This window comes from Oncorhynchus kisutch, linkage group LG8 (genome assembly GCF_002021735.2).
Source record: "Oncorhynchus kisutch isolate 150728-3 linkage group LG8, Okis_V2, whole genome shotgun sequence".
In the NCBI taxonomy this organism is placed as follows: domain Eukaryota; kingdom Metazoa; phylum Chordata; class Actinopteri; order Salmoniformes; family Salmonidae; genus Oncorhynchus; species Oncorhynchus kisutch.
Genome location: NC_034181.2, coordinates 6,556,039 through 6,583,405, shown reverse-complemented (window position 1 = coordinate 6,583,405; position 27,367 = coordinate 6,556,039). Strand labels below are relative to the sequence as shown.

At 48.2% G+C, this 27,367-nt stretch overlaps 1 protein-coding gene across 2 annotated transcripts in view; it reads right to left on the bottom strand.

Annotated features, from left to right (window-relative positions):
- Window positions 1-27,367, bottom strand: part of LOC109894966 (BMP-2-inducible protein kinase) — a 92,290-nt gene that overhangs the window by 10,683 nt on the left and 54,240 nt on the right. Inside the window, exons 6-15 of one of the 2 annotated variants that reach the window (XM_031829604.1) lie at window positions 26,115-26,196; window positions 24,429-24,561; window positions 23,106-23,209; window positions 22,898-22,977; window positions 22,400-22,632; window positions 21,910-22,049; window positions 19,968-20,066; window positions 11,366-11,628; window positions 8,047-8,228; window positions 6,865-6,993 (exon numbers count right to left, since the gene is read on the bottom strand). In XM_031829604.1, coding sequence (XP_031685464.1) covers window positions 6,865-6,993; window positions 8,047-8,228; window positions 11,366-11,628; window positions 19,968-20,066; window positions 21,910-22,049; window positions 22,400-22,632; window positions 22,898-22,977; window positions 23,106-23,209; window positions 24,429-24,561; window positions 26,115-26,196 — 1,445 coding nt within the window. The remainder of the gene's footprint in view (window positions 1-6,864; window positions 6,994-8,046; window positions 8,229-11,365; window positions 11,629-19,967; window positions 20,067-21,909; window positions 22,050-22,399; window positions 22,633-22,897; window positions 22,978-23,105; window positions 23,210-24,428; window positions 24,562-26,114; window positions 26,197-27,367) is intronic. The other variant, XM_031829605.1, reaches the window with a different exon arrangement.

Here is a 27,367-nt window from a genome sequence, read left to right as displayed (position 1 = left end):
AAATAAATCCACAAATCTAGTTGGAACTGAGGTGAATTTAGGTGAATAGACCAAATCATAGAAAAGACAAGTTGTATGGACTATGTATAAACTATGTATAACTACAACTATGTATAAAACATATTAGTCAAGCAGACATGGGGGCGGCAGGGTAGCCTAGTGGTTAGAGCGTTGGACTAGTAACTGAAAGGTTGCAAGTTCATATCCCCGAGCTGACAAGGTACAAATCTGTCGTTCTGCCCCTGAACAAGGCAGTTAACCAACTGTTCCTAACTGACTTGCCTAGTTAAATAAAGGTCTGTGTCAGGATATTTTCACTTGGACTTTGCAATCAGATTGGATTTTTAAAGAGAGACATAACCGCCATTCTACAACTGATTAAACATCAAAGCTGGGATTTACCCCGTACATGTTCTCCACTCTGAGGTTTTGAGAGAGACAGTGAGCTGCTTATGGTTTAATATCTTATTCACCTGTTTACCTTTTTAAAAAAAAGCACAGTCCGGTTTATATAACATGTTGGTTAAGGATTCCCCATACCCAAAGCACAATACTGTATGTACAGAGCCTTTGGAAAGTATTCAGACACCTGGACTTTTCCCACATTTTGTTATGTTAGTTTTATTCTAAAATGTATTAAATAAATACAAATCCTCAGCAATCTACACACAATACCCCATTATGACAAAGCAGAAAAAAGGTTAAGAAGTTTTTGCAAATGTATAACATAAAAAAACTGAAATATCTTATTTTACATAAGTATTCAGACCTTTTGCTATGATACTTGAAATTGAGCTCAGGTGCATCCTGTTTCCATTGATCATCCTTGAGATGTTTCTACAACTTGATTGGAGTCCACCTGTGGTAAATTCAATTGATTGGACATTGTTTGGAAAGGCACACACCTGTCTATATAAAAGGTCCCACAGTTGACAGTGCATGTCAGAGTAAAAACCAAGCCATGAGGTCGAAGGAATTGTCAGTAGAGCTCCGAGACAGGATTGTGTTGAGGCACAGACCTGGGGAAGGGTACCAAAAAATTTCTGCAGCATTGATGGTCCCCAAGAACACAGTGGCCTCCATCATTCTCAAATGGAAGAAGTTTGGAACCACCAAGACTCTCCCTAGAGCTGTCCGCCCGGCCAAACTGAGCAATCGGGGGAGAAGGACCTTGGTCAGGGAGGTGACCAAGAACCCGATGATCACTCGGACAGAGCTCCAGAGTTCCTCTGTGGAGATGGGAGAACATTCCAGAAGGACAACCATCTCTGCAGAACTCCACCAATCAGGGCTTTATGGTAGAGTGGCCAGATGGAAACCACTCCTCAGTAAAAGGCACATGACAGACCGCTTGGAGTTTGCCAAAAGGCACCTAGACTCTCAGACCATGAGAAACAAGATTCTCTGGTCTGATGAAACCAAGATTGAACTCTTTGGTCGATTGCCAAGCGTCACATCTGGAGGAAACCTGGCACCATCCCTAAGGTGAAGCATGGTGGTGGCAACATCATGCTGTGGGGATGTTTTTCAGCGGCAGGGACTGGGAGACTAGTCAGGATCGAGGCAAAAATTATCAGAGCAAAGTACAGAGAGATCCTTAATAAAAATCTGCTTCAGAGCGCTCAGGACCTCAGACTGAGGCGAAGGTTCACCTTCCAACAGGACAACGACCCTAAGCACACAGCCAAGACAACGCAGGAGTGGCTTCGGGACGAGTCCTTGAGTGGCCCAGCCAGAGCCCGGACTTGAACCCGATCTAACATCTCAGTAGAGACCTGAAAATAGCTGTGCAGCGACACTCCCCATCCAACCTGACAGAGCTTGAGAGGATCTGCAGAGAAGAATGGGAGAAACTCCCTAAATACAGGTGTGCCATGCTTCTAGCGTTAAACCCAAGGAGACTCGAGGCTGTAATCACTGCCAAAGGTGCTTCTAACAAAATATTGAGTAAAGGGTCTGAATACTTACGTAAAATGTGATCGTTTTTTATTTTATTTTTTACAAATTTGCAAAAGTTTCTAAAAACCTTTTTTTACTTTGTCATTATGGGGTATTGTGATGTCATTATGGGGTATTGTGATGTCATTATGGGGTATTGTGACGTCATTATGGGGTATTGTGATGTCATTATGGGGTATTGTGATGTCATTATGGGGTATTGTCTGTAGATTGATGAGGGAAAATAACAATTCAATACATTTCTTTGAATCCGGCTGTAACGTAACAAAATGTGGACAAAGTCCAGGGGTCTGAATACTTTCCAGAAGGCACCGGTATAACATATTGGTTAAGGATTCTCAATACCCAAAACATAAGTGTTGCTTCAATTCATTATCAGAACAAATGTCTGTTGCTTTTTTTTTTGTTGTTGTTTGTTAGTCATTCAGGAGGTGAAACATCTTGGTGTAACGGTGGACAGATAAAACCACTCAGAAACCTACAAACACCTCATCGTTTGGCATCTATCTACTCATTGTAAAAAGCCATCAATAAAACAAACCCCCCAAAAAATGTATATTGCTTTTGAATAATGTTTTTATTTATCACCATTAAAGCATTTGTATATATATTTTTTTAAACAAAAAAACATTCACAGTATGGTACAAGATCATTTACATAGTTTGTCTGTTGAAAAACAGATATTTTTTATATATTTTTTATATATACAACTTATGCATCTAACGCAGTATACTTTCCCAGGAGAGGCAGCTGCTGGAGTGCAGCACAACAAACAACCTGCTTAACCAACAGTTCTGACATTCCTACAATAACCGATGCGTTAAGTTTCACAGGAACAAACAGTTGTTATGAACATCTGTATGTTGATGACAATGTTTTTGAAAGCAACCAAATATAAAACGATGAAGGTTTGAGGCTGTTTCACCACAGTAACAAAAAGGGCTAGGAAGTGAAACCAATGACCCAAAATCAAAGAATTAACATTTGTAAATAAGAAACAAAATGTAAACACAACATATTCAATACTGTTTTTGAACGCTGCTAGGAGGCCTTAAAACCATCCAAACTTTTCACTACCACTTCCTGTTCGTCTTGAACTTGATCATCAGTGTAATTAATGGCTCAAGTCATTCATGTAATTAAATGGCTTTCTTCTTCTTCTTTCTAAATTGTACAAAATAACAGATCAAACAATTATGGCTGTTGAATCAGAAATCTGTCCACCAATACACTATTTGAACAAGATGTTTCTGAGTATGACTGCCTTGCATTACAACATGGAAACAATAACAGAAGTTCAATAATTGTACACTTATTATTAGTTTATCAAAATAGTCAAGAGTACAGAGCTCTTAAATTGACAATGAAATGCAACAGAATGACTGGGGTATTGAGGAATCCAGCAATTCCCTTCTCCCTTGTTAATGGTTAAACTTACCTTTGGAAAATAAATCAAATATATGGAGGTGTTATCAAGGCATGAAAGCAGCGTATTACTGTATAGGCAAGTGTGCATAACTGAAGCCTGCTGCTATCAGACCCAGCAGTGGAGACTCCAGGCCTGCTGCTATCAGACCCAGCAGTGGAGACTCCAGGCCTGCTGCTATCAGACCCAGCAGTGGAGACTCCAGGCCTGCTGCTATCAGACCCAGCAGTGGAGACTCCAGGCCTGCTGCTGTCAGACCCAGCAGTGGAGACTCCAGGCCTGCTGCTGTCAGACCCAGCAGTGGAGACTCCACGCCTGCTGCTGTCAGACCCAGCAGTGGAGACTCCAGGCCTGCTGCTGTCAGACCCAGCCGTGGAGACTCCAGGCCTGCTACTGTCAGACCCAGCAGTGGAGACTCCAGGCCTGCTGCTATCAGACCCAGCAGTGGAGACCCCACGCCTGCTGCTGTCAGACCCAGCAGTGGAGACTCCACGCCTGCAGCTGTCAGACCCAGCAGTGGAGACTCCACGCCTGCAGCTGTCAGACCCAGCAGTGGAGACTCCAGGCCTGCTGCTATCAGACCCAGCAGTGGAGACCCCACGCCTGCTGCTGTCAGACCCAGCAGTGGAGACTCCACGCCTGCAGCTGTCAGACCCAGCAGTGGAGACTCCACGCCTGCAGCTGTCAGACCCAGCAGTGGAGACTCCAGGCCTGCTGCTGTCAGACCCAGCAGTGGAGACACCAGGCCTGCTGCTGTCAGACCCAGCAGTGGAGACTCCAGGCCTGCAGCTGTCAGACCTAGAAGTGGAGATTCTAGGCCTGCAGCTGTCAGACCTAGAAGTGGAGATTCTAGGCCTGCAGCTGTCAGACCTAGAAGTGGAGATTCTAGGCCTGCAGCTGTCAGACCTAGAAGTGGCAGCAGGACCAGATGTAGGGTTGTATGCTATACTACATCACCACCCAAATATAGGTGCAGCTTCATGCGCAATCTTTAATGAGAGCACGTTGAAATGGTTAGTAGATACAAACAAACTTCAGAGATGAATTGGTTGGAACATTTTGTTATAAGTCTCTGAAAGTCCCTTCAGACTTTGGACAGACTAGACAACCAAAGAAAATATGAATGACCTTGACAACATTGTCTATGGCACAAATACATACATAAAATGGAGGCTGTTTGTACATTTGTCACCAAATGTTGTCATTCCAGCCTTTTGGGGTGTTGGGGCTTCATTTCTAGAATTCCGGTCCCTTCTGAGCGTCCCATAACCTAATCAGTGGTCAAGTTCATCCACACAACTGTTGTTTTGTTTTTGGTTATTCCTTAGCTTAGCTATACCTTGAACTACAATGTTATACTAAGTTAGTGAGACATGGGATACATATTTCCATTTCCCGTATAACTTATAGTCAGACTTCCGTTTGCTTATAAGCTACTATAAAAATCACTTAACTGAAGTCATTCTGGGATTTTATTGTCGTACTCTAGTTAACATAATTTTAATATATGGGCACAGCTGACTTCTATCACAACAATAAAAAAAAGTTCATTTAACTACCATTAAAAAAGAAGAATGGTGACATTCTTACGATAATTCTTAAGATACATTTTAGTTATACAATTCTTGTAAATAATGAATAATTTTGGGGTGTGGGCGGCAGCTAGAATAGTTGTCCGTAGTAAAGTGGGGAGAGGAACAGAGAGGAACAGAGAGGGGGAGAGGAACACAGTACAACCCAAAAAGGGACATGACATTTTGGAAAATCTCTTAAAAAGAAAAAAAAAACAAATCAACTTATTACGCCCAAGGTGGGGATTTTGAGATTTAAGGATAATTATAAATATATCAATATGCTAGTTTCAAATGGACTCAATAAGCAAAATGAAAAACAAATATTGTAAGGCTACACGACCACGCAGTCTGTCACTGCTGGTTTGTGACTAAATTATGAATCACTACTGTACCATCATATACAGTGGGGTCTGAAATTGACACATAAATTACTAATGTAAAATAAGTCAATACTGAACTATATTGGAGAATTACATTTATTTTATACTCATCAAATTTTAGGATATTTTTGCCAAAAAAATCTGGTTTCCTCAATTGCTCAGAGAAATAAATAAATTTTGTCGTCTCATAAAAAGGTAGGGGTCAAAATGATTGATGGGATGTGCCCTCTTCAATTAAATCCACACGTTCTCAAATGGGTTTCAAGTCCGGAGAGTGAGATGGCCATAGCAAAATGTTGATTTGTGTGGCCAATTAACAACTTATTTGTGGATTTTGATGTTTTCATTGTATTGCTGGAAGTTCCACTTATGGCCAAGTTCCAGCCTCCTGGCAGAATTAGATTAAAATATTATTTATTCATTTTATAGTCATTAACTGCTCATCTTTATCGAGGGTGTCAATCATTTGTAAATAGGCCGTCATTGTAAATATGAATTTGTTCTTAACTGACTTGCCTAGTTAAATAAAAAGGTTTGATTTTTTTAAATGTACTATAATTTGGGACCCCACTATACATCCTACTGTTCATTAACGAGATGTGCTGTTTGGTTCTCTGAAGTCTAACCTGGTAAACGTATTCCCATTTGAGCATTGAGATTGAGACCATTTACACCAAAAGACTGCAATTACTCACCAGGGTCTGTATTTCACAAAGCGTCTCAAAGTAGGAATGCTGATCTAGGATCAGTGTAGCCTTTCACATCATAATGAATAATGGGGGGGGGGGGGGGTAGTACAGTGAGTGTGGTTGGGGGTTTAAGGGGGGGTTGAACAGTGAGTGTGGTTGGGGGTTTAAGGGGGGGGGGGAGAACAGTGAGTGTGGTTGGGGGTTTAAGGGGGGGGTGAACAGTGAGTGTGGTTGGGGGTTTAAGGGGGGGGGAGAACAGTGAGTGTGGTTGGAGGTTTAAGGGGGGGGTGAACAGTGAGTGTGGTTGGGGGTTTTAAGGGGGGGTGAACAGTGAGTGTGGTTGGGGGTTTAAGGGGGGGGAGAACAGTGAGTGTGGTTGGAGGTTTAAGGGGGGGGAGAACAGTGAGTGTGGTTGGGGGTTTAAGGGGCGGGTGAACAGTGAGTGTGGTTGGGGGTTTAAGGGGGGGTGAACAGTGAGTGTGGTTGGAGGTTTAAGGGGGGGTGAACAGTGAGTGTGGTTGGGGGTTTAAGGGGGGGGAGGAATAGTGAGTGTGGTTGGGGGTTTAAGGGGGGGGTGGAGAACAGTGAGAGTGGTTGGGGGTTTAAGGGGGGGGCAGAATAGTGAGTGTGGTTGGGGGTTTAAGGGGGGGGGAGAACAGTGAGAGTGGTTGGTGGTTTAAGGGGGGGTGAATAGTGAGTGTGGTTGGGGGTTTAAGGGGGGGGCAGAATAGTTTGGCAGGGGAGAAATGAAGACAGGAGAGTTCCAAACTGAAGTGTTGGGTCCTGTTGGGGCGCGGCGAGACGGGGTTGGGGGAGGGGCCTCCATTAAGACTTGCCTGCGCTAGCCAGGAAGGGGGCGGAGCCAAACAGGTATTCAGGGAGGAGGGGCTTGGCGGTTGCGGCGGAGGTGATTGGCTGCAGCGGTCGGTCTGCCTCCATGCTAGTGGTTCTCTCCACGGGTTTACCTGCTCGGGCAGATAGGGGATCGTTAGACACAGGATTTTTTTTTTTTTACTAGCCATCAAATTAACATTAGACATAAATAATTGTCTTTGGAATCAGGAGTGCATTTAGTGAAATATAAGAACGTTTGCAGATAGAAAAGTAACAAATCGAGACAGGTAATTAAACATATTAATATATTGACAAATGGCAACTAAGAGCAGGAACTTTTGTCTATTGATATATATGTTTACATGTCAGTCATTTAGCAGAAGCTCTTCTCCAGAGCGACTATCCGTTGTGAGTGCAGACATGTTCCCTGTGGGGATCAAACCCAGGTGGAACAGTAACGGAAAGAAGGTAAAAGACGGGGCACTTGCTGGAGGACTGTAAAAGACGGGGCACTTGCTGGGGGAAGGTAAAAGACGGGGCACTTGCTGGGGGAAGGTAAAAGACGGGGCACTTGCTGGGGGACTGTAAAAGACGGGGCACTTGCTGGGGGACTGTAAAAGACGGGGCACTTGCTGGGGGACTGTAAAAGACGGGGCACTTGCTGGGGGACTGTAAAAGACGGGGCACTTGCTGGGGGACTGTAAAAGACGGGGCACTTGCTGGGGGACTGTAAAAGACGGGGCACTTGCTGGGGGACTGTAAAAGACGGGGCACTTGCTGGGGGACTGTAAAAGACGGGGCACTTGCTGGGGGACTGTAAAAGACGGGGCACTTGCTGGGGGACTGTAAAAGACGGGGCACTTGCTGGGGGAAGGTAAAAGACGGGGCACTTGCTGGGGGAAGGTAAAAGACGGGGCACTTGCTGGGGGACTGTAAAAGACGGGGCACTTGCTGGGGGAAGGTAAAAGACGGGGCACTTGCTGGGGGAAGGTAAAAGACGGGGCACTTGCTGGGGGAAGGTAAAAGACGGGGCACTTGCTGGGGGAAGGTAAAAGACGGGGCACTTGCTGGGGGACTGTAAAAGACGGGGCACTTGCTGGGGGAAGGTAAAAGACGGGGCACTTGCTGGGGGAAGGTAAAAGAAGGGGCACTTGCTGGGGGAAGGTAAAAGACGGGGCACTTGCTTGCTCTGAGGAGGTCGAACTCGCGGTCCAGAAGTTCCTCCTCCGTTAGTTTGGAGAAGTTGTCCTCTCCGAAGGGGTTCCAGCGGGACATGTCAGGAGGGTGGCTCTGGGGGGTGACCAGGCTCTGGGGTTGGGTCCGGGAGGGAGAGGTGGTCAACTTTAGGTCCACCAGAGGGTTTCTACTGGGGAGAGAGGAACAGAGAGGGACAGAGAGGAACAGAGAGGGACAGAGAGGAACAGAGAGGGACAGAGAGGAACAGAGAGGGACAGAGAGGAACAGAGAGGGACAGAGAGGAACAGAGAGGAAGAGAGAGGAACAGAGAGCAACAGAAAGGAACAGAGAGGAACAGAGAGGAACAGAGAGGGAGAGAGGAACAGAGAGGAACAGAAAGGAACAGAGAGGAACAGAGAGGAACAGAGAGGAAGAGAGAGGAACAGAGAGAGGAACAGAGAGGGAGAGAGGAACAGAGAGGGAGAGAGGAACAGAAAGGAACAGAGAGGAACAGAGAGGAACAGAGAGGGACAGAGAGGAACAGAGAGGGACAGAGAGGAACAGAGAGGAACAGAGAGGGAGATAGGAACAGAGAGGGAGAGAGAGGAACAGAAAGGAACAGAGAGGAACAGAGAGGGACAGAGAGGGACAGAGAGGGAGAGAGGAACAGAGAGGAACAGAGAGGAACAGAAAGGAACAGAGAGGGACAGAGAGGGAGAGAGGAACAGAGAGGAACAGAGAGGAACAGAAAGGAACAGAGAGGGACAGAGAGGAACATATGAAGTGGGGCAGGCTTAATGATCACCATAGACTGAGATGCTTTATGCTGTGCTGTATTACTTGTGGTGTCTGTGCTACTGACAGACATTACAGGCACATAAATATTGGGGTATGAAGTCACTGAGGGATGTTACCTGGTGTATAGAGCCTCAACAGGGGAAGGTGTTACCTGGTGTTAGAGCCTCAACAGGGGAAGGTGTTACCTGGTGTTAGTATATAGAGCCTCAACAGGGGAAGGTGTTACCTGGTGTTAGAGCCTCAACAGGGGAAGGTGTTACCTGGTGTTAGTATATAGAGCCTCAACAGGGGAAGGTGTTACCTGGTGTATAGAGCCTCAACAGGGGAAGGTGTTACCTGGTGTTAGTATATAGAGCCTCAACAGGGGAAGGTGTTACCTGGTGTTAGAGCCTCAACAGGGGAAGGTGTTACCTGGTGTTAGTATATAGAGCCTCAACAGGGGAAGGTGTTACCTGGTGTTAGAGCCTCAACAGGGGAAGGTGTTACCTGGTGTTAGAGTCTCAACAGGGGAAGGTGTTACCTGGTGTTAGAGCCTCAACAGGGGAAGGTGTTACCTGGTGTATAGAGCCTCAACAGGGGAAGGTGTTACCTGGTGTATAGAGTCTCAACAGGGGAAGGTGTTACCTGGTGTTAGATCCTCAACAGGGGAAGGTGTTACCTGGTGTATAGAGCCTCAACAGGGGAAGGTGTTACCTGGTGTATAGAGTCTCAACAGGGGAAGGTGTTACCTGGTGTTAGTATATAGAGTCTCAACAGGGGAAGGTGTTACCTGGTGTATAGAGTCTCAACAGGGGAAGGTGTTACCTGGTGTTAGAGCCTCAACAGGGGAAGGTGATACCTGGTGTATAGAGCCTCAACAGGGGAAGGTGTTACCTGGTGTATAGAGTCTCAACAGGGGAAGGTGTTACCTGGTGTTAGAGCCTCAACAGGGGAAGGTGTTACCTGGTGTATAGAGCCTCAACAGGGGAAGGTGTTACCTGGTGTATAGAGCCTCAACAGGGGAAGGTGTTACCTGGTGTTAGTATATAGAGTCTCAACAGGGGAAGGTGTTACCTGGTGTATAGAGCCTCAACAGGGGAAGGTGTTACCTGGTGTATAGAGTCTCAACAGGGGAAGGTGTTACCTGGTGTTAGAGCCTCAACAGGGGAAGGTGTTACCTGGTGTATAGAGCCTCAACAGGGGAAGGTGTTACCTGGTGTATAGAGTCTCAACAGGGGAAGGTGTTACCTGGTGTTAGTGTATAGAGTCTCAACAGGGGAAGGTGTTACCTGGTGTATAGAGCCTCAACAGGGGAAGGTGTTACCTGGTGTTAGTGTATAGAGCCTCAACAGGGGAAGGTGTTACCTGGTGTTAGTATATAGAGTCTCAACAGGGGAAGGTGTTACCTGGTGTATAGAGCCTCAACAGGGGAAGGTGTTACCTGGTGTTAGAGTCTCAACAGGAGAAGGTGTTACCTGGTGTATAGAGCCTCAACAGGGGAAGGTGTTACCTGGTGTTAGAGCCTCAACAGGGGAAGGTGTTACCTGGTGTATAGAGCCTCAACAGGGGAAGGTGTTACCTGGTGTTAGAGCCTCAACAGGGGAAGGTGTTACCTGGTGTTAGAGTCTCAACAGGGGAAGGTGTTACCTGGTGTATAGAGCCTCAACAGGGGAAGGTGTTACCTGGTGTTAGAGCCTCAACAGGGGAAGGTGTTACCTGGTGTATAGAGTCTCAACAGGGGAAGGTGTTACCTGGTGTTAGAGCCTCAACAGGGGAAGGTGTTACCTGGTGTATAGTCTCAACAGGGGAAGGTGTTACCTGGTGTTAGAGCCTCAACAGGGGAAGGTGTTACCTGGTGTATAGAGCCTCAACAGGGGAAGGTGTTACCTGGTGTTAGAGCATCAACAGGGGAAGGTGTTACCTGGTGTTAGATTCTCAACAGGGGAAGGTGTTACCTGGTGTTAGAGCCTCAACAGGGGAAGGTGTTACCTGGTGTATAGAGTCTCAACAGGGGAAGGTGTTACCTGGTGTATAGAGTCTCAACAGGGGAAGGTGTTACCTGGTGTATAGAGTCTCAACAGGGGAAGGTGTTACCTGGTGTTAGTATATAGAGTCTCAACAGGGGAAGGTGTTACCTGGTGTTAGAGCCTCAACAGGGGAAGGTGTTACCTGGTGTTAGATCCTCAACAGGGGAAGGTGTTACCTGGTGTATAGAGCCTCAACAGGGGAAGGTGTTACCTGGTGTTAGATCCTCAACAGGGGAAGGTGTTACCTGGTGTATAGAGCCTCAACAGGGGAAGGTGTTACCTGGTGTATAGAGTCTCAACAGGGGAAGGTGTTACCTGGTGTATAGAGCCTCAACAGGGGAAGGTGTTACCTGGTGTATAGAGCCTCAACAGGGGAAGGTGTTACCTGGTGTATAGAGCCTCAACAGGGGAAGGTGTTACCTGGTGTATAGAGCCTCAACAGGGGAAGGTGTTACCTGGTGTTAGAGCATCAACAGGGGAAGGTGTTACCTGGTGTTAGAGTCTCAACAGGGGAAGGTGTTACCTGGTGTATAGAGCCTCAACAGGGGAAGGTGTCACATTTCCAGCACCAGCCCCGATTGCCACGACCCCAGGGCTGACCCCAGATCCAGCCGGGTTAAAAGAGCCCAAAGGATTTTGGAACTCTAGCGGGGAGGTCACAGTGGGCTGCTGGGTGGAATGCTGTTGATGTTGTAGCTGTTGTTGTAGTAGTTGTTGTTGTTGTTGTTGATGAAGTTGTAGTTGCTGTTGCTGCTGCTGTGCAAAGGCCTGGTGGTACTGGTGCATCTGACAGGGGAGGGGAACGAGGTAACAGTGATGTCACGTTGACGATGAGATAGACGTGATTACAGACACAGTGAATCTGTGATGGACAGGATCAGACAATAGGACTGTCAGTAATAGAGACTTATATTAAAAGGTTGATTATGGCTTGATAGTGACGAAACGCAAAATGTATGGGATAAGTGATATTTCCTAAAAGACTCACTTTGCTAAAGTGATTACAACGGACGAGAGAGAGCCTGGTTTCCTCTGTGTAATTGCTTCATATGTCACAATTTAACACAGTCACACACACAGCGAACCGGTGGATTCTTTACCCTCTCCTCTCCTCTCCTCTCCTCTCCTCTCCTCTCCTCTCCTCTCCTCTCCTCTCCTCTCCTCTCCTCTCCTCTCCTCTCCTCTCCTCTCCTCTCCTCTCCTCTCCTCTCCTCTCCTCTCCTCTCCTCTCCTCTCCTCTCCTCTCCTCTCCTCTCCTCTCCTCTCCTCTCCTCTCCTCTCCTCTCCCTCTCCTCTCCCTCTCCTCTCTCCTCTCTCCTCCTCTCCCCCTCTCCACTCTCCTCCTCTCCACTCTCCTCCTCTCCACTCTCCCCTCCTCCTCCTCCTCTCCCCTCCTCCTCCTCCTCTCCCCTCCTCCCCTCCACTCCACTCTCCTCCTCTCCTCCTCTCCTCTCCTCCCCTCCTCTCCTCTCCTCTCCCCTCCCCTGATAACCGTGTGGACGGAGCAGATTGCTGCTGAAATTAAAACAGATGGTAACCGTTCGGTGGAAAACGAACTAAAACTGACTCTGCCTTTACAGTACGTATTTGGATGACTGGTGTTGGCGACGGTTGACACAGAGGGTAGGTAAATATGAACGGTAGGATATTTTTGGATGAAGTCACTGCTCTGCACCCTTTACGTTTTGGCAGAGGTCTGTTCAGCGAGGGAGATGCCAGTGAGTGTTTGGAGAAGGAGATTAATTTTTGGGGGATATATTTGACACAGAATGAAATAGCCAGCTGTTTCCAGCGTCCTGTCACACTGTGCATGTTCTTGCGCTCCTAAACAAGAGAGTTTCGTTTCCCTCTACAGAGCGTTATCTCGGCTATGTCCAGCGTTCAATGTAGTTTTATCCAGGTACATTTATATCTTATTGGCAGTCGTTTCTGCATTAAATAAAACTGGGGCAGGTTTCAGTGTTTGGTAACCCAGCTTTTCTTTGTATACCTTGCAGTTCATCTGCAACTTACGGGATTGGTGTTCAATATGTCTAAACTACAGCTCTTACCACGGCTGAGTAGTGGGCCTGTTGTTGTTGTTACATGGCTGAGTAGTGGGCCTGTTGTTGAGGTTGTTACATGGCTGAGTAGTGGGCCTGTTGTTGTTGATGTTGTGACATGGCTGAGTAGTGGGCCTGTTGTTGATGTTGTGACATGGCTGAGTAGTGGGCCTGTTGTTGATGTTGTGACATGGCTGAGTCGTGGGCCTGTTGTTGATGTTGTGACATGGCTGAGTAGTGGGCCTGTTGTTGATGTTGTGACATGGCTGAGTAGTGGGCCTTTTGTTGATGTTGTGACATGGCTGAGTAGTGGGCCTGTTGTTGATGTTGTGACATGGCTGAGTCGTGGGCCTGTTGTTGATGTTGTGACATGGCTGAGTAGTGGGCCTGTTGTTGATGTTGTGACATGGCTGAGTAGTGGGCCTGTTGTTGATGTTGTGACATGGCTGAGTAGTGGGCCTGTTGTTGATGATGTGACATGGCTGAGTAGTGGGCCTGTTGTTGATGTTGTTACATGGCTGAGTAGTGGGCCTGTTGTTGATGTGACATGGCTGAGTAGTGGGCCTGTTGTTGATGTTGTGACATGGCTGAGTAGTGGGCCTGTTGTTGATGTTGTTACATGGCTGAGTAGTGGGCCTGTTGTTGATGTTGTGACATGGCTGAGTAGTGGGCCTGTTGTTGATGTTGTTACATGGCTGAGTAGTGGGCCTGTTGTTGATGTGACATGGCTGAGTAGTGGGCCTGTTGTTGTTGTTACATGGCTGAGTAGTGGCTGAGTAGTGGGCCTGTTGTTGATGTGACATGGCTGAGTAGTGGCTGAGTAGTGGGCCTGTTGTTGATGTGACATGGCTGAGTAGTGGCTGAGTAGTGGGCCTGTTGTTGATGTTGTGACATGGCTGAGTAGTGGCTGAGTAGTGGGCCTGTTGTTGATGTTGTGACATGGCTGAGTAGTGGGCCTTTTGTTGAGGTTGTTCCATGGCTGAGTAGTGGGCCTGTTGTTGATGTTGTGACATGGCTGAGTAGTGGGCCTGTTGTTGATGTTGTGACATGGCTGAGTAGTGGGCCTGTTGTTGATGTTGTGACATGGCTGAGTAGTGGGCCTGTTGTTGATGTTGTGACATGGCTGAGTAGTGGGCCTGTTGTTGATGTTGTGACATGGCTAAGTAGTGGGGCCTGTTGTTGATGTTGTGACATGGCTGAGTAGTGGGCCTGTTGTTGATGTTGTTACATGGCTGAGTAGTGGGCCTGTTGTTGATGTGACATGGCTGAGTAGTGGGCCTGTTGTTGATGTTGTGACATGGCTGAGTAGTGGGCCTGTTGTTGTTGATGTTGTTACATGGCTGAGTAGTGGCTGAGTAATGGGCCTGTTGTTGTTGATGTTGTTACATGTCTGAGTAGTGGGCCTGTTGTTGATGTTGTTACATGGCTGAGTAGTGGCTGAGTAATGGGCCTGTTGTTGATGTTGTGACATGGCTGAGTAGTGGCTGAGTAATGGGCCTGTTGTTGTTGATGTGACATGGCTGAGTAGTGGCTGAGTAGTGGGCCTGTTGTTGTTGATGTGACATGGCTGAGTAGTGGCTGAGTAGTGGGCCTGTTGTTGTTGATGTGACATGGCTGAGTAGTGGCTGAGTAGTGGGCCTGTTGTTGATGTGACATGGCTGAGTAGTGGCTGAGTAGTGGGCCTGTTGTTGATGTGACATGGCTGAGTAGTGGCTGAGTAGTGGGCCTGTTGTTGATGTGACATGGCTGAGTAGTGGCTGAGTAGTGGGCCTGTTGTTGATGTGACATGGCTGAGTAGTGGCTGAGTAGTGGGCCTGTTGATGATGTGACATGGCTGAGTAGTGGGCCTGTTGTTGATGTTGTGACATGGCTGAGTAGTGGGCCTGTTGTTGATGTTGTGACATGGCTGAGTAGTGGGCCTGTTGTTGATGTTGTGACATGGCTAAGTAGTGGGCCTGTTGTTGATGTTGTGACATGGCTGAGTAGTGGGCCTGTTGTTGATGTTGTTACATGGCTGAGTAGTGGGCCTGTTGTTGATGTGACATGGCTGAGTAGTGGGCCTGTTGTTGATGTGACATGGCTGAGTAGTGGCTGAGTAGTGGGCCTGTTGTTGATGTGACATGGCTGAGTAGTGGCTGAGTAGTGGGCCTGTTGTTGATGTGACATGGCTGAGTAGTGGGCCTGTTGTTGATGTGACATGGCTGAGTAGTGGCTGAGTAGTGGGCCTGTTGATGATGTGACATGGCTGAGTCGTGTTTTTTTCTCCCCCACTCTACTGCTATTCCCCCCCCACTCTTCTGCTAGCCCCCCCCACTCTACTGCTAGCCCCCCCCCCCACTCTACTGCTAGCCCCCCCCCACTCTACTGCTAGCCCCCCCCACTCTACTGCTATTCCCCCCCCCACTCTACTGCTAGTCACCCCCCCCACTCTACTGCTAGTCTCCCCCCCACTCTACTGCTAGTCCCCCCCCCACTCTACTGCTAGTCCCCCCCCCACTCTACTGCTAGTCCCCCCCCCACTCTACTGCTAGTCCCCCCCCCACTCTACTGCTAGTCCCCCCCACTCTACTGCTATTCCCCCCCCCCACTCTACTGCTATTCCCCCCCCCCACTCTACTGCTAGTCACCCCCCCCACTCTACTGCTAGTCCCCCCACTCTACTGCTAGTCCCCCCCCACTCTACTGCTAGTCCCCCCCCACTCTACTGCTAGTCCCCCCCCCACTCTACTGCTAGTCCCCCCCACTCTACTGCTATTCCCCCCCCCACTCTACTGCTATTCCCCCCCCCCACTCTACTGCTAGTCCCCCCCCACTCTGCTATTCCTCCCCCACTCCCACTCTACTGCTATTCCTCCCCCCCACTCTACTGCTATTCCCCCCCCCCACTCTACTGCTATTCCCCCCCACTCTACTGCTATTCCCCCCCCACTCTACTGCTAACCCCCCCCCACTCTACTGCTATTCCTCCCCCCCACTCTACTGCTATTCCTCCCCCCCACTCTACTGCTATTCCTCCCCCCCACTCTACTGCTATTCCCCCCCCACTCTACTGCTATTCCCCCCCACACTCTACTGCTATTCCTCCCCCCCACTGCTAGTCACCCCCCCACTCTACTGCTAGTCCCCCCCACTCTACTGCTAGTCGCCCCCCACTCTACTGCTAGTCCCCCCCCCCCCACTCTACTGCTAGTCCCCCCCCACTCTACTGCTAGTCCCCCCCACTCTACTGCTAGTCACCCCCACTCTACTGCTAGTCACCCCCCCCCCACTCTACTGCTAGTCACCCCCCCACTCTACTGCTAGTCACCCCCCCACTCTACTGCTAGTCACCCCCCCCACTCTACTGCTAGTCACCCCCCCCCACTCTACTGCTAGTCACCCCCCCCCACTCTACTGCTAGTCACCCCCCCCCACTCTACTGCTAGTCACCCCCACTCTACTGCTACCCCCCCCCCCACTCTACTGCTATTCCTCCCCCCACTCTACTGCTATTCCTCCCCCACTCTACTGCTATTCCTCCCCCCCACTCTACTGCTATTCCTCCCCCCCACTCTACTGCTATTCCTCCCCCCCACTCTACTGCTATTCCTCCCCCCCACTCTACTGCTATTCCTCCCCCACTCTACTGCTATTTCCCCCCCACTCTACTGCTATTCCCCCCCACACTCTACTGCTATTCCTCCCCCCACTGCTAGTCACCCCCCCCACTCTACTGCTAGTCCCCCCCCACTCTACTGCTAGTCGCCCCCCACTCTACTGCTAGTCCCCCCCCCACTCTACTGCAAGTCCCCCCCCCCACTCTACTGCAAGTCCCCCCCCACTCTACTGCTAGTCCCCCCCCCCCACTCTACTGCTATTCCCCCCCACTCTACTGCTAGTCCCCCCCACTCTACTGCTAGTCCCCCCCACTCTACTGCTCCCCCCCACTCTACTGCTAGTCCCCCCCCCCCACTCTACTGCTCGCCCGTCCCCACTCAACTCCTCCCCCCCTCCACTCTACTGCTCGCCCGTCCCCCAACTCTACTGCTATTCCTTCCCCCCCCAACTCTACTGCTAGTCCCCCCCCACTCTACTGCTAGTCCCCCCCCACTCTACTGCTAGTCCCCCCCCACTCTACTGCTAGTCCCTCCCCACTCTACTGCTAGTCCCCCCCCACTCTACTGCTAGTCCCCCCCACTCTACTGCTAGTCCCTCCCCACTCTACTGCTAGTCCCCCCCACTCTACTGCTAGTCCCTCCCCACTCTACTGCTAGTCCCCCCCCACTCTACTGCTAGTCCCCCCCCACTCTACTGCTAGTCCCTCCCCACTCTACTGCTAGTCCCCCCCCACTCTACTGCTAGTCCCCCCCACTCTACTGCTAGTCCCTCCCCACTCTACTGCTCCCCCCCAACTCTACTGCTAGTCCCCCCCAACTCTACTGCTAGTCCTCCCCCCCACTCTACTGCTAGTCCCCCCCACTCTACTGCTAGTCCCCCCCCCCACTCTACTGCTAGTCCCCCCCACTCTACTGCTATTTCTTCCCCCCCACTCTACTGCTGCTTCCCCCCCACTCTACTGCTATTCCCCCCCCCACTCTACTGCTAGTCCCCCCCCCACTCTACTGCTAGTCCCCCCCCCACTCTACTGCTAGTCCCCCCCACTCTACTGCTAGTCCCCCCCCCACTCTACTGCTGCCATCCCCCCCACTCTACTGCCATCCCCCCCCCAACTCTACTGCTAGTCCCCCCACACTCTACTGCTCCCACCCCACTCTACTGCTCGCCCGTCCCCCAACTCTACTGCTATTCCTTCCCCCCCAACTCTACTGCTAGTCCTCCCCCCAACTCTACTGCTAGTCCCCCACCACTCTACTGCTCACCCCCCACTCTACTGCTAGCCCCCCCCCACTCTACTGCTCCCCCCCCAACTCTACTGCTATTCCTTCCCCCCCCACTCTACTGCTCGTCCCCCCCCACTCTACTGCTAGTCCCCCCCCCCACTCTACTGCTAATCCCCCCCCCCCACTCTACTGCTCACCCCCCACTCTACTGCTAGCCCCCCCCCCACTCTACTAATCCCCCCCCAACTCTACTGCTATTCCTCCCCCCCCTCCACTCTACTGCTCGCCCATCCCCCAACTCTACTGCTATTCCTTCCCCCCCCAACTCCACTGCTAGTCCCCCCCCACTCTACTGCTATTCCTCCCCCCCCCAACTCTACTGCTCGACCCCCCCACTCTACTGCTAGTCACCCCCCCACTCTACTGCTAGTCCCGCCCCACTCTACTGCTAGTCCCGCCCCACTCTACTGCTCGCCCCCCCACCACTCTACTGCTCTTCCCCCCCACCACTCTACTGCTCTTCCCCCCCACTCTACTGCTCCCCCCCCCACTCTACTGCTAGTCCCCCCCACTCTACTGCTAGTCCCCCCCCACTCTACTGCTCTTCCCCCCCACTCTACTGCTAGTCCCCCCCACTCTACTGCTAGTCCCCCCCCACTCTACTGCTCTTCCCCCCCACTCTACTGCTAGTCCCCCCCCACTCTACTGCTAGTCCCCCCCCCACTCTACTGCTAGTCCCCCCCCACTCTACTGCTAGTCCCCCCCCACTCTACTGCTCTTCCCCCCCCACTCTACTGCTAGTTCCCCCCCACTCTACTGCCCTCTACTAACCCCTCCCCCCCTCTACTAACCCCTCCCCCCCTCTACTAACCCCTCCCCCCCTCTACTAACCCCCCCCCTCTATTAACCCCCCCCCCCTCTACTAACCCCTCCCCCCCTCTACTAACCCCTCCCCCCCTCTACTAACCCTGCTATGCCCTCCAGCAATGCTTCTCCTTACAGATCTTCCACTCACTACGTTACCTTTAGTTAAATAGTAACACGTATCGTAGCACCCCGTATTAAATCGGCATATTCAACAGCATTTAAGAAATATATTATTACCTTTAACAGTGTTATCTTGTGAACAAACCATCAATGTTTTGTGATTGATGGTTTCGTAAAAATGTTGGCTAACGGGTTAGCAATTAGCATGTTTCACATTTCAGTGGAAATACTACTACCATCAGATTTTGCATAAGCTGTTTAGCAAAAAATATATATGTCCTGTACTAACCGGCAGTTATTGTCTACCTTACTATTTTGTTCAATTACCAGATATATCCGTTTAATTTTGTTCAAAAAAAGAGACACCAACCTCGGATCCCAAGTGTTTCCTAGATAGTTGTCTATACTTCCAGTAAGAACAACAGGACCTGCTTGTCAACTTTTCATTGCGAAGCCCGCGGCACCTTCCGGAAGACTCTTGAAAATGGTTATTCTTCTAACAAAATCATTTTCAGTGTTGTAACCAAATAATGTTTCATTATTTTTTTGTTTTACAGATTAAATCTTATGGTTTAAAAATAGTAGATAACAGTCTAATACTAACATATAAATGAGTGAATAATTTATATTACAATGTACAGCCTGTCCCACAAAATGTGTAAAATAGATCTATCACTTGAAAAGTCACCAAAAACCTCATTTAAATTACAAATTGCAATGAAAATTGGTAGTCAGCTAGCTAGAAGGGCGTCTTTAGTCGCGAAAACGTACCACCAAGGTTTTGATTCGAAAAAAAGGCAAAGAGACCATTTTTAAACATAGACTGGGCCTCTCTTAGTAGCTTGATAGAAAACCTGTTTGGATTTAGATCAAATTTCAGTCCAATGGAAGGGCTTTAAGAGAGGTTTAATTAATGGCTTAATATGTCATTGTTTTAACTGTCCAAACTGATGTATGTTATATAAATTTATCTGGTCAGCCATTACAAATAAGGTGAAATCATTTTTTCCCCGCAAGGATTTGAGAAAATATTTTCCTGGACTCGGTAGAACCAGGAATACATATGTTAACTGTGATGTCACTAGAGAGAGAATCAGAGAATTAAATGAACAGGTGTTTCCCTCTCCAAGGTTTCAAGATCACTCAACTTTTCCGGGATATGTACACCAAGCACATAGACTTCACCATTCATCCAATTTAAATCATCTGTGTGTGTCTTACCTACCATGGCTGCGTAGTGGGCTTGTGTGTGGGTGTGTGTGTGAGTGTGTCTTACCATTGCTACGTAGTGTGCCTGGGCCTGGGCCTGTGCCTGGGCCTGTTGTTGCTGATACATGGGCTGTATCATCATCTGCTGCTGAAGGGCCTGCTGGTACTGAGAGGACAGAGGCAGACCATCTTAGATTGCTATCGATTATTTACAGACCATCTTAGATTGCTATCGATTATTTACAGACCATCTTAGATTGCTATCGATTATTTACAGACCATCTTAGATTGCTATCGATTATTTACAGACCATCTCAGATTGCTATCGATTATTTACAGACCATCTCAGATTGATATCGATTTAAACACTGTTCCCCATGCTTGTTCAATGAACCATAAACAATTAATGAACATGCACCTGTGGAACGGTCGTTAAGACACTAACAGCTTACAGACGGTAGGCAATTAAAGGTCACAGTTATCAAAACCTAGGACACTAAAGAAGCCATTCTACTGACTCTGGAAAAACACCCAAAGAAAGATGCCCAGGGTCCCTGCTCATCTGCGTGAATGTGCCTTAGGCATGCTGCAGGGAGGCATGAGGACTGCAGATGTGGTCAGGGCAATAAATTGCAATGTCTGTACTGTGAGACGCCTAAGACAGCGCTACAGGGAGACGGGACGGACAGCTGATCGTCCTCGCAGTGGCAGACCATGTCTAACAACACCTGCACAGGATCGGTACATCCGAACACCACACCTGCGGGACAGGTACAGGATGGCAACAACAACTGCCCGAGTTACACCAGGAACGCACAATCCCTCCATCACTGCTCAGACTGTCCGCAATAGGCTGAGAGAGGCTGGACTGAGGGCTTGTTGGCCTGTTGTAAGGCAGGTCCTCACCAGACATCACTGCCAACAACGTCACCTATGGGCACAAACCCACCTCACTGGACCAGACTGGACTGGCAAAAAGTGCTCTTCACTGACGATTCACAGTTTTGGCTCACCAGGGGTGATGATCGGATTCATATTTATCATCAAAGGGATGAGCGTTACACGAGGCCTGTACTCTGGAGCAGGATCGATTTGGAGGTGGAGGGTCCATCATGGTCTGGGGCGGTGTGTCACAGCCTCATCGGACTGAGCTTGTGGTCATTGCAGGCAATCTCAACGCTGTGCGTTACAGGGAAGACATCCTCCTCCCTGATGTGGTACCCTTCCTGCAGGCTCATCCTGACAGAACCCTCCAGCATGACAATGCCACCAGCCATACCGCTCACGCTGTGCGTGATTTCCTGCAAGACAGGAATGTCAGTGTTCTGCCATGGCCAGCGAAGAGCCCGGATCTCAATCCCATTGAGCACGTCTGGGACCTGAGGGCTAGGGCCATTCCCCCCCAGAAATGTCCAGGAACTTGTTCAGTTTATGTCTCAGTTGTTGAATCTTGTTATGTTCATACAAATATTTACACATGTTAAGATTGCTGAAAATAAACACAGTTGACAGTGAGAGGACATTTATTTTTTGCTGAGTTGACAACACTGATTTTGGTTTTGCTAAAGTGTGCCTCGCTTAATATAGCCCTGGTGTCAGACAGCGTGAGGGTTTCTCAGTAGAACCTTAATATAACCCTGGTGTCAGACAGTGTGAGGATTTATCAGTAGAACCTTAATAGAACCCTGGTGTCAGACAGCGTGAGGGTTTCTCAGTAGAACCTTAATATAACCCTGGTGTCAGACAGTGTGAGGGTTTATCAGTAGAACCTTAATAGAACCCTGGTGTCAGACAGCGTGAGGGTTTCTCAGTAGAACCTTAATATACCCCTGGTGTCAGACAGCGTGAGGGTTTCTCAGTAGAACCTTAATATACCCCTGGTGTCAGACAGCGTGAGGGTTTCTCAGTAGAACCTTAATATACCCCTGGTGTCAGACAGCGTGAGGGTTGCTCAGCTGTACCTTAATATAACCCTGGTGTCAGACAGTGTGAGGGTTTCTCAGCAGTACCTGAAGGTATTGGAGCTGCTGTGGATGGACAGGATGGAGATGTTGCTGCAGACGCAGGTCTCCAGGCTGCAGCTGTTGGAGGACCCTGTTGGCTGTCTGGGGCTGTGGAGCAACCGGCTGGCTGTTACCAGGTGTTGGAGCTGTGATACAAGAGGAGAGGAGATCGTTCGTTGTCTATTTAGTGAGAATGTGTCTTCTGCTTATACAAACCCTCTCAGATAAACCCGTTGAGATGCACAGGGTCCGCCACGGAGCAGTGCCCCTTGGGGGATAGCCGCTCAGGGGGTTCAGAGTCTCGCTCAGGGGTTCAGAGTCTCGCTCAGGGGGTTCAGAGTCACGCTCAGGGGGTTCAGAGTCACGCTCAGGGGGTTCAGAGTCACGCTCAGGGGTTCAGAGTCACGCTCAGGGGGTTTAGATTCTCGCTCAGGGGGTTCAGAGTCTCGCTCAGGGGGCACGATGGCAGATAAACACAGTATTTTTGCTTTCTCACCTTTCTGCCCATTGCTGACGGCTACAGAAGGCACAGCTGTAGGGGTGATGGGCGTGGCGGCGATGGGCGTGGCGGCAGTGGGCGTGGCGGCGGTGGGCGTGGCGGCGGCTGGCACGGCTATAGGGGTGACAGCTGTGTTGGCTACAGGGATGGGTATCACATTACTGTTGGCAGCCTTGGGTCTCTGTCTCGGAGCGATGGAAGTTGCCGTCGGGCCCGCGGACTCTGTGATTCTGGAGTAGTTGGGGAACAACCAGAACAGTGGAAAAACTTAATTATTAACATTTAATTATACATTCTTATTGGCAGATTTAAAAAAAAACGTATTTTACAAAAAGAGACCCGACTCGTATTCTTTCACAAATATCCACAGCACCAGTGAAGGGAGAACTTATTTGTATTGCTTTTAATCTTTTTAAATGAATTTATCTTATTAACACTTTGTTCTAGCTAGCTATTTGTGTAGGTAGCTATCGAGTTAACACAATGTGACTGTACCTGGCTTTCGTCATGCTCTTCCTAGCAGCAACCTCGCTGGCTGTGAGTGGCTCAGGGAGTGACGTAGGGAGAGGGGAGCTCTGCAGAGGGGCCCAATACAACCGTCACTGTTGCTGGGTATATAGGACACCCAACTTCTCCAGACACGGGTCTTCATTTCACTTATAATACAAAACACATCTGTCACAATCAATGAACAGCGACTTACAAAGAGATTTGGCACTGGACACTCCTTTCCAGCTAACTTGAAGGCAAAGTAGGAGACTTGATAGATGTCTGGTCTCTTCTCATGGTCAGGCTCAAGCATATATCCTGGAGGAGACATGGGAGAGAGGACATATAGTTTAATGTATCCTGGAGTAGAGGGGACATATAGTTTAATATAGCCTGGAGTAGAGAGGACGTATAGTTTAATGTATCCTGGAGTAGAGGGGACATATAGTTTAATATATCCTGGAGTAGAGGGGACATATAGATTAATGTATCCTGGAGTAGAGAGGACGTATAGTTTAATATATCCTGGAGAAGAGGGGACATATAGTTTAATGTATCCTGGAGCAGAGGGGACATATAGATTAATGTATCCTGGAGTAGAGGGGACATATAGTTTAATATAGCCTGGAGTAGAGGGGACATATAGTTTAATATAGCCTGGAGTAGAGAGGACGTATAGTTGAATATATCCTGGAGTAGAGAGGACGTATAGTTTAATATATCCTGGAGTAGAGAGGACGTATAGTTTAATATATCCTGGAGAAGAGGGGACATACAGTTTAATGTATCCTGGAGGAGACATGGGAGGAGAGAGGACATAGTTTAATATATCCTGGAGCAGAGGGGACATATAGATTAATGTATCCTGGAGTAGAGGGGACATATAGTTTAATATAGCCTGGAGTAGAGGGGACATATAGTTTAATATAGCCTGGAGTAGAGGGGACATATAGTTTAATATATCCTGGAGTAGAGAGGACGTATAGTTTAATATATCCTGGAGTAGAGAGGACGTATAGTTTAATATATCCTGGAGAAGAGGGGACATACAGTTTAATGTATCCTGGAGGAGACATGGGAGGAGAGAGGACTAGTTTAATATATCCTGGAGTAGAGGGGACATATAGTTTAACACACATTACTTAATAGTATCGCAGACATATCAGAGAATCCCCACTTTCCTTAAGAGAAGGCATGTACACTTTACACAGGTTTAAAATATAAATAAGTGAATTGATATGTGTATGAAAATACTAGTATTACCTCTCTATAATACATTTTTCACCCTGGTACAATGCATTAAATGTCCATCTCACGTTTGACCACAAGGTGGCGCCATTGGATAATATTTATATTAAAGGTCTACAGTGGGTGTGGAAACAATGAATGGTAGTTTGATTGGGCAAATTAATTGGAAGGTTAAAATGTTTACGCATCAGAAATATTCACATGACAATGTTCAATGTGGTTTAATTGTTATATGTATTGACAGCTTTGTGGTTGGTGTGTTGCTGAGGAACAAGGCAGATGGACTTACTGATTAAGCAGTGCAGCTTGAAGGAGAATTTGGAATTGTCGGGAACGACAAAGGTTCCATCACATATGGCGACTTGACTCTCCCCGAACGGGAGCGAGAAGAAACACAGCTTGTACAACAAGCAACCAAGTGCCTGAAACAGAAGAAACACAGCTTGTACAACAAGCAACCAAGAGCCTGAAACAGAGAAACACAGCTTGTACAACAAGCAACCAAGAGCCTGAAAAAGAGAAACTCAGCTTGTACAACAAGCAACCAACCAAGGGCCTGAAACAGAGAAACACAGCGTGTACAACAAACAACCAAGAGCCTGAAACAGAGAAACACAGCTTGTACAACAAGCAACCAAGTGCCTGAAACAGAAAAAACACAGCTTGTACAACAAGCAACCAAGTGCCTGAAACAGAAGAAACACAGCTTGTACAACAAGCAACCAAGAGCCTGAAACAGAGAAACACAGCTTGTACAACAAGCAACCAAGAGCCTGAAACACAGAAACACAGCTTGTACAACAAGCAACCAAGAGCCTGAAACAGAGAAACACAGCGTGTACAACAAACAACCAAGAGCCTGAAACAGAGAAACACAGCTTGTACAACAAACAACCAAGAGCCTGAAACAGAGAAACACAGCTTGTACAACAAACAACCAAGAGCCTGAAACAGAGAAACACAGCGTGTACAACAAACAACCAATAGCCTGAAACAGAGAAACACAGCGTGTACAACAAGCAACCAAGAGCCTGAAACAGAGAAACACAGCGTGTACAACATGATATATGATATTAAACCATATTACAATACATGCCTATATGCAGTATGTTATATAACATGGACCGCTGTCTCCTCTGTCAGTCAAATGAAGACAGTGTATTTCTCCATTCAGTTTCTCCACACCTATAATCCCCCCCCCCCCCCCCCCCCCACACACAGATTCGACCATCGGACTGCCAGATGGTGAAGCGTGATTCATCACTCCAGAGAACATGTTTCCACTGCTCCAGAGTCCAATGGCGGCGAGCTTTTACACCACTCCAGACGACGATTGCCATTGCACATGGTGATCTTAGTTTTGCGTGCGGCTGCTCGGCCACGGAAACCCATTTCCTGAAGCTCCCGACGAACAGTTCCTGCGCTGATGTCACTTCCAGAGGCAGTTAGGAACTCAGTATGTGAGTGTTGCAACCGAGGACAGATTTTCTTATTTTATTACACGCTACATGCTTCAGCGGTTCCGTTCTGTGAGCTGCCACTTGGCAGCTTAGCCGTTGTTTCTCCTAGACGTTTCCCACTTCACAATAACAGCGCTGACAGTTGACTGGGGGGCAGCTCTAGCAGCTCTAGCTGGGAAGAAATTTGACGAACACACTTGAAAAGGTGGCATCCAATGACGGTGCCATGTTGAAAGTCACTGAGCTCTTCAGTAAAGACATTCTACTTGTCAATGTTGTTTGTCTATGGAGATTGCATGGTGGTGTGCTGTATTTTATACACCTGTCAGCAACTGGTGTGGCTGAAATATTAGAATCCGCAAATTTGAAGGGGTGTCCACAGTTTTGGCCATGCTGGGTACATTCACAACACACACAACTCAAGCTCTTCTGTTACTGACTGGCTAGAGTCCACACACACCTCCGCGTATGTACACACACCCCTAGGTTTCCGTACACACACCACAAACACTTACCCATATATCAGCCTTGGTGGTAATGGCCTTCCCTGCGTACACGTTAATCATCTCTGGAGCTCGATAAGACAGGGTCGTGTACCTACACACACACACACACACACACACACTAAGTGCTCAGCGTCAAAAGTCATGTTTCAGTTCTAGTGTTATGCAAGTATGAAGCAGCTGAAATTATACCCTATTCCCTATGTAGTGCACTACTATAGATCAGGACTGGCACCCTATTCCCTATGTAGTGCACTACTATAGATCAGGACTGGCACCCTATTCCCTATATAGTACACTACTATAGACCCTAGTCCCTATGTAGTACACTACTATAGACCCTATTCCCTATGTAGTGCACTACTAGACCCTATTCCCTATGTAGTACACTACTAGGACCCTATTCCCTATGTAGTACACTACTATAGACCCTATTCCCTATGTAGTACACTACTATAGACCCTATTCCCTATGTAGTGCACTACTATAGACCCTATTCCCTACGTAGTACACTACTATAGACCCTATTCCCTACGTAGTACACTACTATAGACCCTATTCCCTATGTAGTACACTACTATAGACCAGAACCCTATGGCACCCTATTCCCTATATAGTGCACTACTTTAGACCAGAGCCCTATTCCCTATATAGTGCACTACATTAGACCAGAGCCCTATTCCCTATATAGTGCACTACATTAGACCAGATCCCTATTCCCTATATAGTACACTACTGTTGACCAGAGCCCTATTCCCTATATAGTGCACTACTTTAGATCAGAGCCCTATTCCCTATATAGTGCACTACATTAGACCAGAGCCCTATTCTGTATATAGTGCACTACATTAGACCAGATCCCTATTCCCTATATAGTACACTACTGTTGACCAGAGCCCTATTCCCTATATAGTACACTACTGTTGACCAGAACCCTATTCCCTATATAGTGCACTACTATTGACCAGAACCCTATTCCCTATATAGTGCACTACTATAGACCAGAGCCCAATTAACTATAGTGCACTACTTTAGACCAGAGCCCTATTCCCTATATAGTGCACTACTGTTGACCAGAGCCCTATTCCCTATATAGTGCACTACTATAGACCAGAGCCCTATTCCCTATATAGTGCACTACTATTGACCAGAACCCTATTCCCTATATAGTGCACTACTATAGACCAGAGCCCAATTAACTATAGTGCACTACTTTAGACCAGAGCCCTATTCCCTATATAGTGCACTACTGTTGACCAGAGCCC